This window comes from Danio rerio, chromosome 1, assembly GCF_052040795.2.
Source record: "Danio rerio strain M-AB ecotype USA chromosome 1, GRCz13ab, whole genome shotgun sequence".
NCBI lineage: Eukaryota > Metazoa > Chordata > Actinopteri > Cypriniformes > Danionidae > Danio > Danio rerio.
This window is the reverse complement of record NC_141021.1, coordinates 34,072,335-34,090,632: the sequence shown is the minus strand read 5'-3', so window position 1 is coordinate 34,090,632 and position 18,298 is coordinate 34,072,335. Positions and strand designations below refer to the sequence as shown.

Sequence of the window (18,298 nt, the reverse complement as noted above, 5' to 3'; positions counted from 1 at the left end):
TGACAATTATAAGGTTATTTTTGCCAAAAAGATGACATCACATTACACCAAGTGAGATGAACGAATACATGGTCACATTTAAGCTAGCTCTACAATAATTACATAACTCACGTTTCTTGTAATGCATTACAAAACTGATTGCGTTATGTAAGAGGGTTGGAATGTTCAAATTTGTATTTGTGTTTCTTCTAGATCTATTTTGATATGTTTGGTAGGATAACAATGTGCAATGTTTCATAGCTCATTATTCAGTCAGTCTGTCTATAGGGCATTGGGGAGTGCTAAATTGTTTCATTTTTATTTCAGGCGATGAGGTGTTGCAGTGGAATGGAAAAGCGTTGCCTGGAGCAACTAAAAAGGAAGTGTATAATATTATTCTGGAGTCTCAGTCTGCACCTCAAGTGGAAATAGTTGTTTCCAGACCGATTGGGTAAGATTTGTTTGTTTTAATGAACAGCTGATTTGGAAATGAAGTAAAAGAAAACAAACTACTGACTATATGAGTGACTTTCAACGATTTTTCTTCCTGTTGCATGTTAAAGATGTATTCAACGAATTCTATCCAAAAACTTCTTGAAAAAGGTCTATAGAGCATATCAGTAAGTAAAGTTAGTAACTGAGAGTGTTGTTCTTGCCAGTGTCCCCGTTGTCACCCTACATGCTCCAGACCCTTCTTCCACAGTTCAAATTATTCATCCATTACAGTGCATTAGAGCAGCCCTTCGCTTCCCTACTCTTTCCTATGTCTGGACAGTTTTGCCATGACATCTCTAAAGGGAATATGTAGTCAAGTCAGTGCATATGTGTGTGGAAAAACTGGCAGAGGGGAAAGCTAATGATCTGTCAACTGACAGTATTTTTCTTCTGTGTTTCCATTTTGTGTTTCCTACAGAGAAACGCCAAGACTTCCAGGGACATCACACCCCCCTCTAGAATCAAGTAGGTTTTGTGACTTCAGTTTAAAAGTATGGTAGCTCACCCTAAAGTTAATTTTATGTCATCATTTACTCACAATTTTATGATTTAAAAGTTTTTTTTTAATGTGAGAGATTAAATTAGATGTTTAGTAGAATATCAAATCTGTATTTTTTTATGTAGAACTTGACTTATGCTAGTCTCTATTGACTTTCATTGTTTGACATAAAGCCAGTCTTAATACTACACTGTAAAAATATTTGTAAATTAGCAGTTTTCTATATTTTTTCATGTTTTTATTTTCCCCCGCTTAAAAAAAAAAAATGCATTATGGGACCTTGATCTTTCTTCAAACATGTTTTAACCTTGAACAGTTTGAAATGTATGTATGTATGTATGTATGTATGTATGTATGTATGTATGTATGTATTTGATTTTTTTTTCTATTTTTAAAATATTTCCCAAATGATGTTTACCAGAGCAAGGAAATTTTTACATTATGTCTGATAATATTTTTTTTACTGGAGAAAGTCTTATTTGATTTATTATAGCTAGAATAAAAGCAGTTTTAATTCTTTAAAAAAAAACATTTTGAGGTCAAAATTAGGGATGCACCGATATAGATTTCTTGACCGATATCGAAAACCGATAACTCTTCATGGAGGCCGATAGCCAATATATATTGGCCGATAATTAGAAATAATTTAAAATGTTATATTTTCATACAGCAAAGTTCATAAAAGATTGAACTGCTCTTATGAACTGAATAGTCTATACTCAAAGCAAAACAGCTATAATTTCAAAATTGCAATGTGATTATATACACCTATATTCACGATTTCACATAAATCAGGATGCAAAAAATTTATTATTTCCTTTTTTTCATAGCAAATTAACATGCAACTTGACTGTTGCATTAAAATGATAGGTTAAATGACAAAATGGGATTTAATAAAGCAAGTTTAATATATTTTAAATACAATGAAAATGAAAGAGCTAAGGACTGAAACCAGCTCAAATGTACTTGAATAAAGTGTGTTACAGTAATGTACATGTGTACAAATATGTAATGTCCAAACGGCTTTTGATGAAGGCTTTTAGCGAACAGCCAAATACAGATTGTATTACTTTAGAAAATGCGGCATAGATTCATCCTGTTTGGCATTTTAGATTCTTTTGAACACATGTAGCTGCTGCTTGTCAATCAGGCAACGCTTCTATGTTCATTCTTGCTGTCAATTGCAGGAAAAATGATAGATGAAAAGTTTATGATAAATCGCTGTGAGTTTCACTCAACTCTGGGTGCAGATTTGCCCTCGGAATCTGATTTTGATACAATTCCTGAGAGCATTGAGCACAGATGACTTTATGACAAACAGAGCATACTATAAAGGCAAAATGTGCGGCTAGTTGAGAGCCCCTATATGCTGGATTCATTGACCGACGCAACTCTACCCCGTGCTGCTGTGAAGGCTGTCAGATCAGATATCAAAATACACAATGGCACTCTATCAAACATATCTACTATGATAAGGAACATGGTTACTTACTGAGATATTACTGCCCAGCAATACCATACAAGGAAAGGATGGACTTTCCCAGATCCATTATAGTGCACTGGACAACTCTGAACAAGTTCCACACATGCATGCGCGAGGCAGGCAGTTCTGTATGATAGATAACGATAATCTTAAAAATATCATTTATTGAACGATAACAATATGGCCGCGGAAATATCGTGCATCTCTAATCAAAATTATTAGCCCCTTTAAAGTAATTTTTATTCTAATTGTCTGCAGAACAAACCATCATTATACAATAACTTGCCTAATTACCCTATCCTGCCTAGTTAACCTAATTAACCTAGTTTAGCCTTTAAATGTCACTTTAAGCTGTATAGAAGTGTCTTAAAAAATATCTAGTCAAATATTATTTACTGTCATCATGGCAAAGATAAAATAAATCAGTTATTAGAAATGAGTTATTAAAACTATTATGTTTAGAAATGTGTTGAAAAAATATTCTCTCCATTACACAGAAATTGGGGAAAAAATTAACAAGGGGGCTAATAATTCAGGGGGGCTATTAATTCTGACTTCAAGTGTATATCTACAAACATATCAATAAAAGTTACTTTGTCAAACTGTAGAAATCAAATGTCGACAGCAGAGATCAAGGGTCCCATAATGCAATTATTAATAATAATTAATTTTATTTGTAAATGGCCCCTTTCTAGCCACCCAAGGTCACCTTACAGCAAGCATTAACAGACATACATGTAACAGAACAAATTAAAACAATTAATAAAACAAAACTTTAAATGCATGTAAGAAGTTGCAGGTGCAAACACATCGTGAGTATAAAATACCATGATAAAAGATAATCAAAAAAGCTTAAAAAGATGGGTCTTAAGACAAGATTTAAAAGTTTAAAGACTATCACTGCCTTTTAGGTCCAGGGGAAACGAGTTCCATAGTCGAGGAGCTGCGGAGCTAAATATCTGGCACCCATTGTGCTTAATCGGGTGCGAGGTGGCATCAGGGAGAAAGAGTTGGCTAATCAATTCATGTTCATAAATAAATGAAAAACACTTGTAAATCACAATATACAGACACTGTTAAGATCAATAATGTGATTTTGTTTACATAGTTTTATCAATCAATTAATGTTTTTGTTTACACTTTTACACACTATGAACCATTTGTTAAACTTTATCAAATAGCTAATTCATTATTTGTTAAGCATAAACTCTATATTAACAAATCTTATTAAGCAGTTTATAACTGCAGATACAAATGCTGTATTCTTGGCTTATAAGAACATGTATAATGTGCTTAATGATTGTGTTTTTATACTTTGTTAATTATTATTTTTTTATTACTAAATTAAGTATTGCATCATTTACAAAACATTTATGTGAGAGAAGTTGCTGGTTTTTAAATATTATTAAGAATGCGTAAGTAAATGATTAATAAACTATTTCAATTAACATTTTTGTATCTTATTATTCAGGCATACAGTAATAGTTGTTTTATTTGTTAATAAATGCTTTGTTAACTCAACTTCATCCAGTTTTGTGACCTACTCTAAAGTGAGCACTATTTATGCTTTATAAATCCCGTATAAATGACAATTAAAGGCTCGGTTATATTCTAAACTGGAAAAAAAAAAAGTTACTTTATTCATTTCTATTCTTTTGAAGATACATAAATGAAACTGTCTCAAATTAAAAATAAATCTTTGCAATCTTAAATAAAATAAAATTACTTGAGTTTAAACATCACTAAATAACTTTGAAATGTTGAATCTTAATATATTGTTAAATTATTATATTGTTGTTGTTTTATCCCATTTTATGTTATTTTTTGTCACTCCTGTTATTCATCAATGTTTAAACTTTACAGTTATGTTTCTATTTTTAGATAGACTTTTAAAAATTTTTCAGGATCCTTGTTGTAAACAGACAATATTTTTCTCTTCATTATTAAATCTTTTCACCAATAATCAAACGATTTTAAATTGTCAACTATGTAATTTTACAGCTGGTTCGAGTTCTATAGATGAATCTCAAAAGATGGATCGTCCATCCATCTCTGTAATGTCTCCGACTAGCCCCGGGATGTTGAGAGACCTCCCTCTTGTACTGCCAGGCCAGCTGTCGGTGAGTGTGAAGAGGGAAAAAAAAAATATTTGCAGTGAAAATATTTAGCCCTGTTTTCTCACCTGAACAGCAAGGTGGTGTGGTGACAGCGCTTGCACACACACACACACACACACACACACACACACACACACACACACACATATATATATAAAAATTTATATATATATAAATGTGTGTATATATATATATATATATATATATATATATATATATATATATATATATATATATATATATATATTTTTTTTTTTTTTTTTTTTCCTTACATTAAAATATTTTACTGCCAACACTTTGAGATCATTGAAGAAGTGCTATTTCTTTTTACCAAGGTGAAATTATGGTATGATAAAGTGGGCCATCAGCTTATTGTCAATGTTCTACAAGCACGAGAACTGCCCCCTCGACCAGATGGACGACCCAGAAATCCCTACGTCAAAATGTATTTTCTTCCAGATAGAAGGTAAACAAGTTGAAAGTATTGTATCTTAGATATATTGTATTTTTTGCATTTTTTTTAAAGAGTTATTGGCTTGTATGCAAAGCTGTTCAATAATAAATTATACTTTTACTGAGCAATCGAAAGTGAAAGTAAATGTGTTTGCACTATTGCACAAAATGTTTATTTTTTAATATTCTTTTTTCTATTCATCAAAAGATCTTGAAACAAATTATATGGTTTCTGCAAACATATTAAACAGATGTTTCCAATAAATTATTATTGATATAATATTGCAATAACTCAAATTGTAATATATTTGACAATGTTACGATTTTAACTGTGTTTTTTGATCAAATAGATGTACCCTTTAATGAGCATTCAGCATTTTTCAAGCAAAGGTTTAGATTGGTGCTCTCAAAAACACTTTTAGAAGTATTTGGAATTTTTATTTTTTTATTTTTTCCCCTTGCACTAGCTCTGTACTGTAAACTTGCTTAGTTTTAAAAATGTATTCTGGGCTAAAAGTATGAAAAATAATTAGGCAGACATTTTATTATATTTTCAAAGCTTAGTTTGGGAATAAGTCAGCAAATTGTAGCAGTATGTTAACTTTTGTAAACACACTATATTCTTTTAGTGACAAAAGCAAAAGAAGGACAAAAACGGTGAAGAAGAGTGCAGAGCCAAAGTGGAACCAGACGTTTCTGTATTCTCACGTCCATCGCAGAGACTTCAGAGAACGCATGCTGGAGATCACAGTTTGGGATCAGCCCAGAGCCCAGGAAGAAGAGAGTGATTTTCTGGGAGAGGTGTGAATTGATCAGTGATCTATATCTAGATTCAGAAGCACATATGTGTTGGGGAAACCAGGTCAATTGTAACGCATTCAGTTCCTTAAGTCAGGCTCCTTAAAAATGTGTGTCAGCCTACATTTTTGTGAAACGTAAAACATGTTACCCCTGATACATTTCATTGCAAGTGTCAGATGACAAATCCTCTAGATGGGCACTGTATATATTTTTATGAATCTCAAAAAATGTTAATTAGGGTAACTTTGTCGTACATTTCAGATACACATTCTTCTTGTACATATTCAAACATAGATACATAGATTTGTTGATAATACAGTATATCCCTGTAAATATCATTGGAGTGAAAAGGAACAAAGTTTGTTGGCTTTACACTACCTCATAGCATATATCAAGAAACTGCAATCAAACATTTATTGAAGTATGTTTTTGCAGTTTCACTAAAGTGTAAGCTAAACCTGTGTAGTTATAATGCGCTTGTGTTGCAATCAATTCCTCTAAATCATAAACAAGTTAGACTGAAATATCTTTTTTATTTCACTTTAGTCTCATTATCACCTTCTCATGATCTAATTTGTGTTATAAATATTAATGTATGGAGTAAAACATATATTTAAAACTAAAATATACCTCAAATATGAAAAAGTACACTGTGAAAAACATTCGTAAATTAGCAGCTTCTGTATTTTGTGATTCATGACATATTTTTTGGGTTGGTATTGTATTTTACGGTACAAAAACCTTGTAATAAACTGCCAGTACATTTTCTGTTATTTTACAGATTATTTCTTTATAAGTTAATTATTATACATTATATTATTTCAAACTACTAGAATGTCAATAAAATTCACTTTGTTAAGCTGTGGATTTAAATTTCCACATCAAAAGTCTACAGAGCAGAGATTAAAGTCCCATAATGCAATTCACAACTGTCAATAAAAAAATTTAAACGTGTGCATCACTAAATATGCAAACTGTTAATGAACAGATATTTTTTTACAGGGTATAACAAAAAAACTTCAAGTGACATAATTAAACAATACATCAGTATTTACTTTGAGGTAGTGAATATTGCACTTTTTTTTCAATGTTACAATTACCCCAAAACACTGTTCACCAAGGAGGTGATTATAACAGCCTGACTTTGCATTTCATTTAATATAGGGTTTTCCTAATTAGTGAAGTATATATGAAGAGTATTATTAAATAGTGCACCTGTATCTGTGTATAAAAAGATGACTTGTTCACTTTAAATAATCTGTGAATTATGTAGGAAAATGTTGCACAGTTTGCCTCCTGGTTTTCCATACTTGAAAGGATTCATTTCATTTCAAAAAGTAAAACTTCAATGCAGTTCAAGTATTTTTGTGCAGGGCAGTTTTTTCAAAGCATTTTCTGAAGTAATATGTTCTTTGAAGTCTATTGTGTTTGCACGCCTATATGATTTTCTGGTAGACATTTGACTTCTTTTGACCTACGAATAATAATTTTTTTTATAGTTTAAATCCTTACTTCTGGTTTCCTCTTTATCCAGATTCTGATTGAGCTGGAAACAGCTCTGTTGGATGATCAGGCACACTGGTACAAATTTCAGACCCATGACGTGTCATCGCTTCCGTTGCCCCAACCGTCCCCTTGCCTCCCGCGCAGACATGTTCATGGAGACAGTCCTAGTAAAAAACTGCAAAGTGAGTATAAGCTGGTGTATTTTTGCTAGTAGTGTGTTTGTGTCAATGGGAAAAGTAAAGTGGTTGATGAATTGAAATGTTCTCCACAACCCCCCTAAAAAAAACGCCCTTGTAGATTGTCAGTTCTTTCTTCGGTGGTGCCCAAAACTTCCAAACTGCAGTTTAAATACAGCTTCAAAACATACCAAAACTGTAAAAGATCCCAGTCTGGGAATACGGGTCTCCCCTAGCAAAACAATCAGGCATATTCTAAAATTGTATTAAGTTTTTAAATTATAGATTGTTTGTATTGTTGTAGTTCAGTACTGCCAGCGTCCTGACGTTTTATCATAACCATCAGATTATGCTACCAGCACTGTATTTGAATGGTTCTGAGGTTTGGGTTAGGGATTAGGCAGGTTAGGGCTTCATATCACACTACTGCACATTAAAATTTACACTAGTTGCAAAATCTGATGGGTAGCATATTGCGTCATCAAAATGTGCTACCTACTTTTTGAATGTGAGGCAGGACAAAGTAACAAGGTAGGAAAATACGACAGAACACCGGACCAACGTTTAAAAACAATACAATAACGGAACACTTAGGGCCCTATCATACACCCGGCGCAATGTTGCGCAAGGCGAGGGGCAATACTTGTTTGCTAGTTTCAGCTTGGCGCAAGAGTCGTTTTGAGGCGTTGCGCCACGCTCTTTAAATAGCAAATGCATTTGCGCTCATTTGTGCGCCCATAGGCGTTCAGGTCTAAAAAGGAAGGCGTTCTGAGGCGCACTGCTGGCGCGTTGCTATTTTGAGAAAGTATATTAGATTTTTCATTAGACCAAAACAAACCCGGTCTAAACTCCAGCGCAGAGTTGTGCCTCTCTTACACACTGCTTAATAGTCTACACACAAGATGTAGAGCAATAGGCAAATATCTTTACATATGAAAAAACTTAAATATTAAGGATAGGCCTATATATAGGAAATAATAAGAATATATATATATAGGATATAATTATAAAGGATTAAAATATTACAAAATATATTATTTTCTTGCCTACTTAGATACGAAAAACCACAGTTTTTTTTCCTTCATCGTCTAGGGAGGCTTTTTCAGTTTATACATAATAATTTGCTTTTGTATATTGTTATTATTATTAGCAGTATCATTTATTATATCCATATTTATATTTGTTTTATTAAAAACAAGCTTAGATTTGCTCACCTGCAGGTTTCAGACCATATGGGGCACAGCATGTGTTTTAGGATATAACTCAGGTTTTTGAAAACACTTTGTTATTATTGTTCATTTCTGTTGATGTGTAGTGACTGCTAGCAGCTTGATTCTTGAGCTGTTTTACAATTATGTCATTATACAAACATTACGCTGCCTGTTGTAGAGCTTGTTTTCTGGTTATTGATTCAATTTTACTTCATCATTTCCCTTACATGCACATTGAGAAAATTATGTTTTGAGAACAGTTGTTTGAACTGTCATGCTCATTAAATAGTGAGTGTCATTTCATTTCATTAAAAGATGCAATGATTTATTTGGTTTTCATTTGCTTATTGTGCTCGCTTATGCCTTTAGAATTATAATTTAATTCCAGTTTTGCTAATATTTCAGAAAGAGGTTGTCAGCCAAATTGACAGCCTTTGTCAGTAAAGTTCCACATACCTCACTTATGACCTAACACGATTTTGTAAAGCATTCCACTGCTTTTGCATGCTTTTGTGGTAAAAAATAATGTAAATAAAAATAAAGTATGTAAAAATTATTTTTTAAGAAAATAACCAATGGTTTTACTAGATAAGACCTTTATTCCTTGGCCGGGATTGTTTAGAGCTCTTTAAAGCTGATTTTAAAATGTAAATTGTAAAGTTCAAACACGTGGGCACCACTAAAGTTCATTATATGGAGAACATTCCTGAAATGTTTTCTTCAAAAAGCATCAGCTGTTTACAACTGTGGAAAGAAAGAACCATAAGGGGCTTGATACTCTATATAGATTAAAGGCTAGATTTGCTAAGCTTTTTTATGTTATAAGTTAAATTATAAGTAAATAACAAGCATGTAATACCCACATGTACACTGTAAAGTTGGGGAGTGACAACCACATTTAAATATAAGTGTGAATTGTCTAAAATATCTTTTATTGCTTTTCCTTCTATAGCAAGATCTAGAGACACTAATAAGTCTACATGCGTCTCATTCTCTGTGATTTCAAAATCAACAGCTACTGTATAAATAAATGGAGCAAATGATTAAACATTGCAACCATATTAATTATTCATACTCCAATTCACACTGAGAAGAGACTAAATGAGATTACGAAGATATTTTGTCACACACACACGGAAATAAAATTGCTATTAAAGCAATTTAATAGCAATTTTATAGCATCAAAGCAAAAATGTTGAAAGAAACCAAATTAAATTGCCTCGTCTTCACAAGATGAAGAAAAAAGGTCAAATCGTTACATTGCAGTTATATGTTGTTGTTGTATTGTATATTCAGCAGTTGAATTGTATGCTGTGTATGTATGTGTGTGTGCGTGTGTGTGTTTGTGTGTGTGTGTGTGTGTGTGTGTCTCAGGATCTCATCGCATCATTGAAACAGATTATGATGATGGTATAACAGTAGTGTCCTCAGGTGGGTGAGGGCAATGAATACTCTGTTCGAAGAGTAGAAACCCAACACAGGCTGAGAGAGAAAGCTAATACAGTGGAGCTGCATTGTTTTTGCACCTATTTCTTACTGTTCCTTTAATCCTGTTTGTTGTTTGCAAGCCCGTTCATTCTTAAACAAATGTTTTTAATTGGCACAAAGATGAAAGCATAAGATCAAAAAGTTTTCTTTTTAAATCGCTGTGTATGATTTAAATAGAATAATGAGTTATAAAAGAAGGTTATATTAGGTTTTGAAGTATACCAAGGAGTCTCTCTCCTCCTGTGCTGGGCCATAGAGCGTCAAACTAAACCACAAAAACACCTCACATGAACTATGCATGGACACTGTGGAGGAATGACTAAGTAAGTCAGTCACTCTCTATGAAAACACACGTTTTTATCATAAGACCTGTTTAATTTTGTTGTCAAGCTAGAACAGAAAGTGGTTATGAAGAGATTATAAGAATGTATGACAGCATGAAACAGGATTAAAATGGGTCTTATGACAATGGATGTCACCTCTTTTGCATGCCCTACAAGCTTGCTGTAGTATTTAGAGTGTAGAAGATAAAAAATGCCGTGGCTGATATTTTGATGTTTTCTACTGTGCTCCATGCATATATTGAACACAAGAGTACTGCAAGTCATCAGACCTGCAGGGAACACTGTGAACTGCCATTTATCTTGGATATCCAAGATAAAATCTAAGGGTTGATGTTTGGACAATCAATGTGATTGATATTTTGTCATATTTGCACTAATATAGTTGTTGCATTTATAGTAGTCATGTTACTAAATAGGATTTGATGATGTGTCTACAGGTGTAGTTCCAACAACACAACTGTTTGCCAATGCTTGATGGAATGATGAATATGGGAAACATTGAGCTGCCAGAACTAGTGACTGAACTGGGATTTTTAGTTCCATAAACCTGATGATATGAACTGTAACAATGGTTTCAGTTTGATTTCATCCTTTGAAATTGAATGTAATGGGGAATTACATCTCAACATGTTTTGTTACAAACTTTATAGGTTTATGCACAAATAAAACGCTTAGTTCACCCAAAACTGAAGTAGTTCCAAACCTTTATGAGTTTCCCAAAAGAATATAAAAGTAGATATTTTGAAGATAGCTGAAAATCGGTAGCCATTAGCTATGTTTCCATTCAAAGATGCAGAATAAATTTATGCGCAAAACATGAATATATCATAAAAGATGTGTAAATAAAGCTGCGTTTCCATCCAATGAGTCAATAAGAACTAAATCATTACTTTCTGATTAACTGGCGCCAAAATCAAAAGTAAAAACAGAATTTGCTGCGGTAGGAGAAGCTGCATCAATCTTTTCTTTATTTAATAAATTACTCCTGCCTCAGAAGACAAATGCCGGCATTCAATGAATGCATAGTGGTGTTTGAAGGCATGAGACGTGGAGCACAGACGCTCTTGATTCTGGAGGTAATTAATAATATAATAGCAATAATTACTAAAACATTTTTGATGTTTTTCAATTTACTCAGCCTGCTGGTTTGTCAATTTACACACATTTTATTTGTTACATGATCTCTTAAAAGATAATCACATGACTTTTTTAAAAGGCATACTGGAATTTGTTCAATAAAAGTGTTTCCATCGTAGTTTAAACACTGCTTTTCTAATCAAATAAAAAGTTTATCCTACTCTGTTATACTCATATGTTTTCTATGTGCTTTTTAAAAACATATGCGCATCTTGCTGTTTCTATCAACTGTTATCTAAAATGCGCATGAAAATAGGTGGATGGAAACATAGCCATTGACATCCATTGGAGGAAAAACAAGTACTATTGAAGTCCCAGGTTCCCAGCTTTGTTTAAAATTAATTATTTTTTGTTCAACAGAGGAAAAAAGGTCAAACAGCTCTGGAATAAGTGAAGAGTGAGCAAATGAAGACAGATTTTTCAGTTTTGGTGAACTATTTCCCTTTACAATTAGAATCACTGATGGCTCATTTCAGGCATTCAGAATTAGTTGTTTATTTCAGTAGGCAATAGCTATTTTAATAATCCATCAATTGTGTATTTTGATATTTGAAACTTTGTTTGGGTGGAACTTTGGACGGGTGATACTTGTGTCACAGTAGTGCTCAATGCACCGTTTTTCCATTTACTACATTTTTTCAACATTGACTAGGAGGCAGATTACAAACACCAATTACAGACATTTCCTTACAAAATCTGCTTTTTAAATGTAACTGTCAGTTGTAGCTGCAAAGTTCATAAATTTTTCAAAACAATTATCTTTTAAATTTGGAAACACAGACAAACTCTTGTAATGCTCTCTCGTCTATATATATAAGAATATATAAATAAGATATATGTATATGATAAGAAAAATATTAAACATGAGCAAAAATTAGAATGTAAAACTTTTAGCTACGTCAGCCGATTTGTTATCGATTGATTGAATGGGCTTTATCAGTGGTTATCAGCTGATAGATATGGGCCAGTAGAAGCCTTCTGTGCCAACTAGTAGGCTGTTGTTATTCATCGACATGGTTAATCAGCTATAGATCACATACGGCTGCGGCCGGAAGTTATTGAGAATAATTATTATTATTTATTCAATTTCCCGTTGATTGTATTTTATTAATGTCTACCCCTACCCCAACCCTAAACCCAACCGTCACAGTAATGTAAAAACAGATCTGGAGTCTTCTGTATTAGTATAGCTGATTAACCATATGGATGGATGATAACAACCTTCTGAGCCTACCACTTTGCGCAGAAGGCCCCCACTGTACCATATATATCAACTGATAACCACTGAAAACATCCATTCAATTAATTCATAACATTTGAATCGGTGGTTAGGCACACAAATCGTGCTGAAGAATGTAATTTTCTCTAAAAGCAGTTTGTCTAAAAGCAAACATTCAAAAGAATTTAATATTTTTACCTTTACCATATCCATTTTGTATTTTTTTACAAACCATTCACATATTTGTCATAAAAATATTGCACCACTCACAGTCCAGTTAACGTTTAAGTTCTGGATTAAATCCGAACCAATCTATAATAAAGACATTTAATAATAAAATCAGTTTGACTTTTGTAATAGTACAATCACACTGTGCTTTTTTCTGCTTGTGTTTTTTTTTTCTAGCATGTGTAGATGAGTAGCAATTGTTCTGGTACTTCAGCACAATCTTTTGGCATGAATTGTTGCAGTAGTTTTAGAAATGTGTGAATGTGTGTGTTATTGTAGCTCTCTAATGTCTGATTCTGTATAATTTTGACTGAAAGCAGTGTATGACACAGAGTGATTGTGTATTAAAGCAGCAGAAAGGAACTCCAGAGACAGAGAGAGGTCAAGCACATTGACTGTACCTGAGAGACAGGCGGCCATACAGCATCGCTCGCGGTCAGTTTCTCCGCACAGGGAAGACCAGTGTAGAGCCCGCTCTCGACCCGCACACATACCTATGCAGAGGTAAGACTCCTAAAATAACAAAATTACAGTGAAAAATCGATTCCTGTGATGCATAATTGCTTTTTTGTTAAGTAACATCATATGATTTTTTCAGAAAATACTGTAATGTTATAATATTGTATTTATATATTATCAGTTTATATTCATGAGCAATTCTTGACTGAATAAAAAAAAGAATATATATATATATATATATATATATATATATATATATATATATATATATATATATATATATATATATACATGTATATGTAATATTTTTTATTGATAATGAAACTTATTATTTTTTCTATATAAATATAAAAATATTATTTTCAGTTTTTTTTTTTTTTTTCAGTAAATAGAAATGTTTGTCCTTGAAAATAATCAGCATATACATATTACTTTCTGAAGAATCATCTAACACTAAAGTGTGGAGTGAATGGCTGGTGAATTAAATTACATTTTGAAATATACAATAATAATCAGGGTCCAAATTACAGGACGGTTTGGGGGGACTGACCATCATAATTAAGGCTTAATCCCCCGAAAGAAGTCAAAACAAGATGTGTTGGGGTCAGCCTTTTGAAACTGAGAAAAAATCACTCTGATCTGTATTTTAAATAATAATGTTAATCATTAAAATAATAGATATCCATTTGACCACCCCTATAACGGTTCCTACCATTGTGAGTGCATAATCGCGCCAATCAGTCTGAGAAAAAAAGTCATTCAACAGTCTGAAGCCGGCTGACTTAGACGACCAATAGACACTGTATGACTTCACAAGACTTGGAGAAAACCATGTTTTTTTCATAAAATAGGTCTTTATGAAAAAAGACCCCCCCCCCCAAAAAAAAAAAAAAAAAACCTGATTGTCAATGTATAATTCGCACACTGATAATAATAATAATAGCTTTATTGTATTTTTATCAGCAAAATGCAGCCTTGGTAAATGGAAGAGACTTCTAATGTTATTCTATTAATAGAATAAAATATAGATTTATTTATTTTATTATTATTATTATTATTATTATTATTATTATTATTATTATTATTGATAATAGCAATAATAAAAATGTTACTGCTTAAAACTTCAAGGAAAATCAACTCTGTGCCAAAGTAATAACTAAAGTATAATAAACTGAATGGAATTTTTTCACTACATGAACTGTATTACTGATCAATCAAGTTGCAACACAAAAGCTCAGAAATTACAAAATAACATGTCAATTAAAAAAAATAAATAAATGACATAATAATATTATGTAATATATTATAATAGTAAAAATGTTTGTACAGTGTCCATTTCTTTCATAGGGCCTACTGTATTCATAGATGCATTATCATGCAGAGGCCCTACTTTCTTTCCTAAGTGTTATAATGTATGAATGTAGTGCCAGAGGTGATAACGGTCCTGTGAAGTGTCTTGCCCCTCTAGAGGATGATTAATGTGTTCTGTACGACTCATCGCCTTTCATCCTCTCATCAGGAGTCTGGATGAGATCCACCAGAACCGCCATCATTCCTACTCTTCCTCCCATTACCACGACTCCCACCAGGAACATCGATCCGGAGACTCGGACTATGAATATTCAGAGGACAGGTATTACTATTTTGCCACTAGAAATGCATATTTAATAATGTATGTGGTTTAGTATACTTGCAGTTTATATAAATGAGTACTTTCTATATCAGACTGTATCACTTTATTAGTGTCTTTTATTAATTTTTATTAATGATAAACAACGTGAGGAATCTTTGATGTTTTATGAAAGGAAGTTTAATGTGATTTTTATACTGTGCCAACAAAATCTTTTATGCTGTTACTCTAAATACTAATACTACTAATATGACTAACAGTCATGGTTTTTAGTTCATTTCCATTAATAAAAGTACAAATAATGCTAAATACATGTCTGTCGTTTTTTTGTTACACATGTTCCTTTTTTCTTTCCTTTGGTTTTCCTCACCATCCTCTTACTTTTCTTTTATGTTTGGTTGTCAAACTGTCAATGTGTCACCATCAACCGTCAACAACAGCGAGGTCCTGGAGATGCACAGATCAATCCGAGGTGGGAGTGCTGAGTGCCTGCATACAAACAGGTAAACAAAATAATTATATAATAATCCAAGCTTAACACTGAAACGACCTAAATTTCTTTAACTATTAAATTAGCTATAGCAATCATTCTGACCATATGTAGGACTCTGTTGAATTAATTAGGTTTTTTTTTTGGTATTTCCAGTTTTTTGGTGGAAATAGGCTCATTTTATAACTTCCATTGAGTTAAACAGTTGAGTTTTACCATTTTTGAATCCATACATCCAATCTTTGAGTCGGGCGGGAGAAGCTTTTGGTTTAGAGACCATTTAATTAGATTCGACCATTAGCATCTCACTCAAAAAAATAAACAATAAATAAAACAAATAAATAAAAAAGTCATTAATTTTTCTATACCTTTTCCTAAACCTTGACTCTTTTACATTGTTGTACTAAGACTGATGGAAAATGGAAAGTTGCTATTGTTTAGACCATATGGTTAGGAACTACAGTCTTATTCTCACTGAATAATAATGGATATTATCTCCCTGGGGGCTATTTTTAGGTGCTACGTAATATCACTGCACATGCATGCTGCAGCCATGGTTCTGTGGCAAAGTTTTATTATTATTATAAGCTATAATGAATGTGGTTAGAGGATATAGTTCCTAGCTATATCAACCCTGGAAATTGCAACTTAATAGAGGCCAGCATATTCAAAGGAATGGGAAAAAGTAGCAGATGCTGAAATGTATTTAGTCAATATGACCGTTATGGGCAGTCAAGGCAGAAATACCCAGAGCTCTTTTGTGTTTTGTAATTTTAATAAACCAACAATGTTAGAATAAAATACGCACACATTTAGGAAAAGTCAAGTAATTATAGTTATATGGGTTTTATTTCAACAAAGTTATTGAACTTTAAACAATGGTCAAAATGACTGCCTCTGTAATTCTAGTGTTAATTTAACTGTATCCCATAATCCTTTGCATTTCCATCTTCTTTAGTCCTTTGTAGTTATGTCTTGCTAATTAGAGTATGTGTATTTGATACATAGAATATTATATAACGCAATTAGCATAAAGCAAGCGAAACATCCATAAATCACATACACATTTGGACTGATGCCGACTGAGAGAATTTCACATTGAAAATAGGCTGTATTTATTTTTCAATTCAATTATAATGTCTGTTTATAGTCATGCTCAATTTTAGCTTCTGACTTTTGATTTGTAGTGTGAGGAACTGAGATATGGGGCTTATAATGTTGCCTAAATCATAATATTTTAGAATGAAATAATAAAACGTGACTTTTAGACCAATTTAATGTATATATTTATCTATATAATGCAGAGGGGTATTGCACAAAAGCAGGATAAGAAATTAAGCTGGGATTTTGAAGTTGGCTGAATATAGCCCTGGCTCAGTTGCATGAAAGCTGGCAAAATGAAGCTAAACTAATTAATTACAGAACTTGCTACAACTAACCTGTCTAATGAAGACTAACAATCAGGTTAAGATTAACCTTAAATTAATGGCTAATAACTGCATTATTTTCACTGTAAGATACTGTATGTAAAATCACCGTAAATTACTGTGAGGTACTTCATAATAACAATAACTCTAAATATTTCTATATATCAAAAAAGTTAACGTACTAGCATAAAAGCTTATGTGTATTAATTTCTATGTTGAATAAAATAAAGAGCGTTGGAATTCCTATAACTAACGTGCAAAAGATAAAGCTCGTTTTACGGTAATTTGCTGTAATCATGATGCTTGCCTTAATATTTACAATACAACTCTGAAAACAAGTAAATTCACAGTTAAATCCTGTAAAGTGATACCGATGTAATTTACTGTGGGAAATTACAGTAACATGTTGTGAAATTTTTGGAATAATTTTTGGAACTATCAGTGTTATTAGAAATTTATCTGTTCTTGGCTGTTTACATATATGTTCCCAACCATTAAATTAGACTACATAATTAAAAATATGAACGTTTATAAAAATATTTGCATCAGGTCTTATCCATGTTTGCATCACTAATTCTGTGATTGTTCTCATAGTCTGTTAAAGAATGCCTGCCCATCTACACTGGGCTTGATATAGCGACGCATTCTCATTCTAGATCAGTAAATGTGCAAAGGATTAGCCAGGATGCTCTGATTAAACTTGATCAAATGACACCTTTTCTGTTATCCTGGCTTTCTTCATTTCTTTTGAGCAATACCCTTAGTTCTTATCTACATTTATGGAATGTACAGTAATTGACCAAATTTAAAACAACTTCATGTTACAGTATGCCTGATTAAAGCATTTTTTAATTTTCTTCACACAATTTTTCCTTCACTGTCAATGACTGCCATTGTAAATATTTTTATATACAGTTGAAGTCAGAATTATTAACCCCCTGAATTATTAGCCCCCTGTTTATTTTTCCCCCAATTTTTTAAAGGAGAGAAGACTTTTTTTTCAACACATTTCTAAACATAATAGTTTTAATAACTCATTTCTAATAACTGATTTATTTTATCTTTCCCATGTTGACAGTAAATAATATTTTACTATATATTTTTAGGACACTTCTACACAGCTTAAAGTGACATTTAATTAATTAGATTTACTAGG

The 18,298-nt window shown here is 32.4% G+C and overlaps 1 protein-coding gene across 52 annotated transcripts in view; it reads left to right on the top strand.

The window, feature by feature from the left end:
• rims1b (regulating synaptic membrane exocytosis 1b) overlaps positions 1-18,298 on the top strand; it is a 127,304-nt gene that overhangs the window by 65,993 nt on the left and 43,013 nt on the right. For 13 of the 52 annotated variants that reach the window (XM_087236257.1, XM_087236227.1, XM_087236244.1 and 10 more), the window contains 11 exons: positions 307-430; positions 543-599; positions 893-939; positions 4,458-4,576; positions 4,909-5,039; positions 5,656-5,827; positions 7,362-7,515; positions 10,095-10,151; positions 13,487-13,640; positions 15,115-15,228; positions 15,666-15,728. In XM_087236257.1, coding sequence (XP_087092383.1) covers positions 307-430; positions 543-599; positions 893-939; positions 4,458-4,576; positions 4,909-5,039; positions 5,656-5,827; positions 7,362-7,515; positions 10,095-10,151; positions 13,487-13,640; positions 15,115-15,228; positions 15,666-15,728 — 1,192 coding nt within the window. 52 annotated transcript variants of the gene reach the window in all.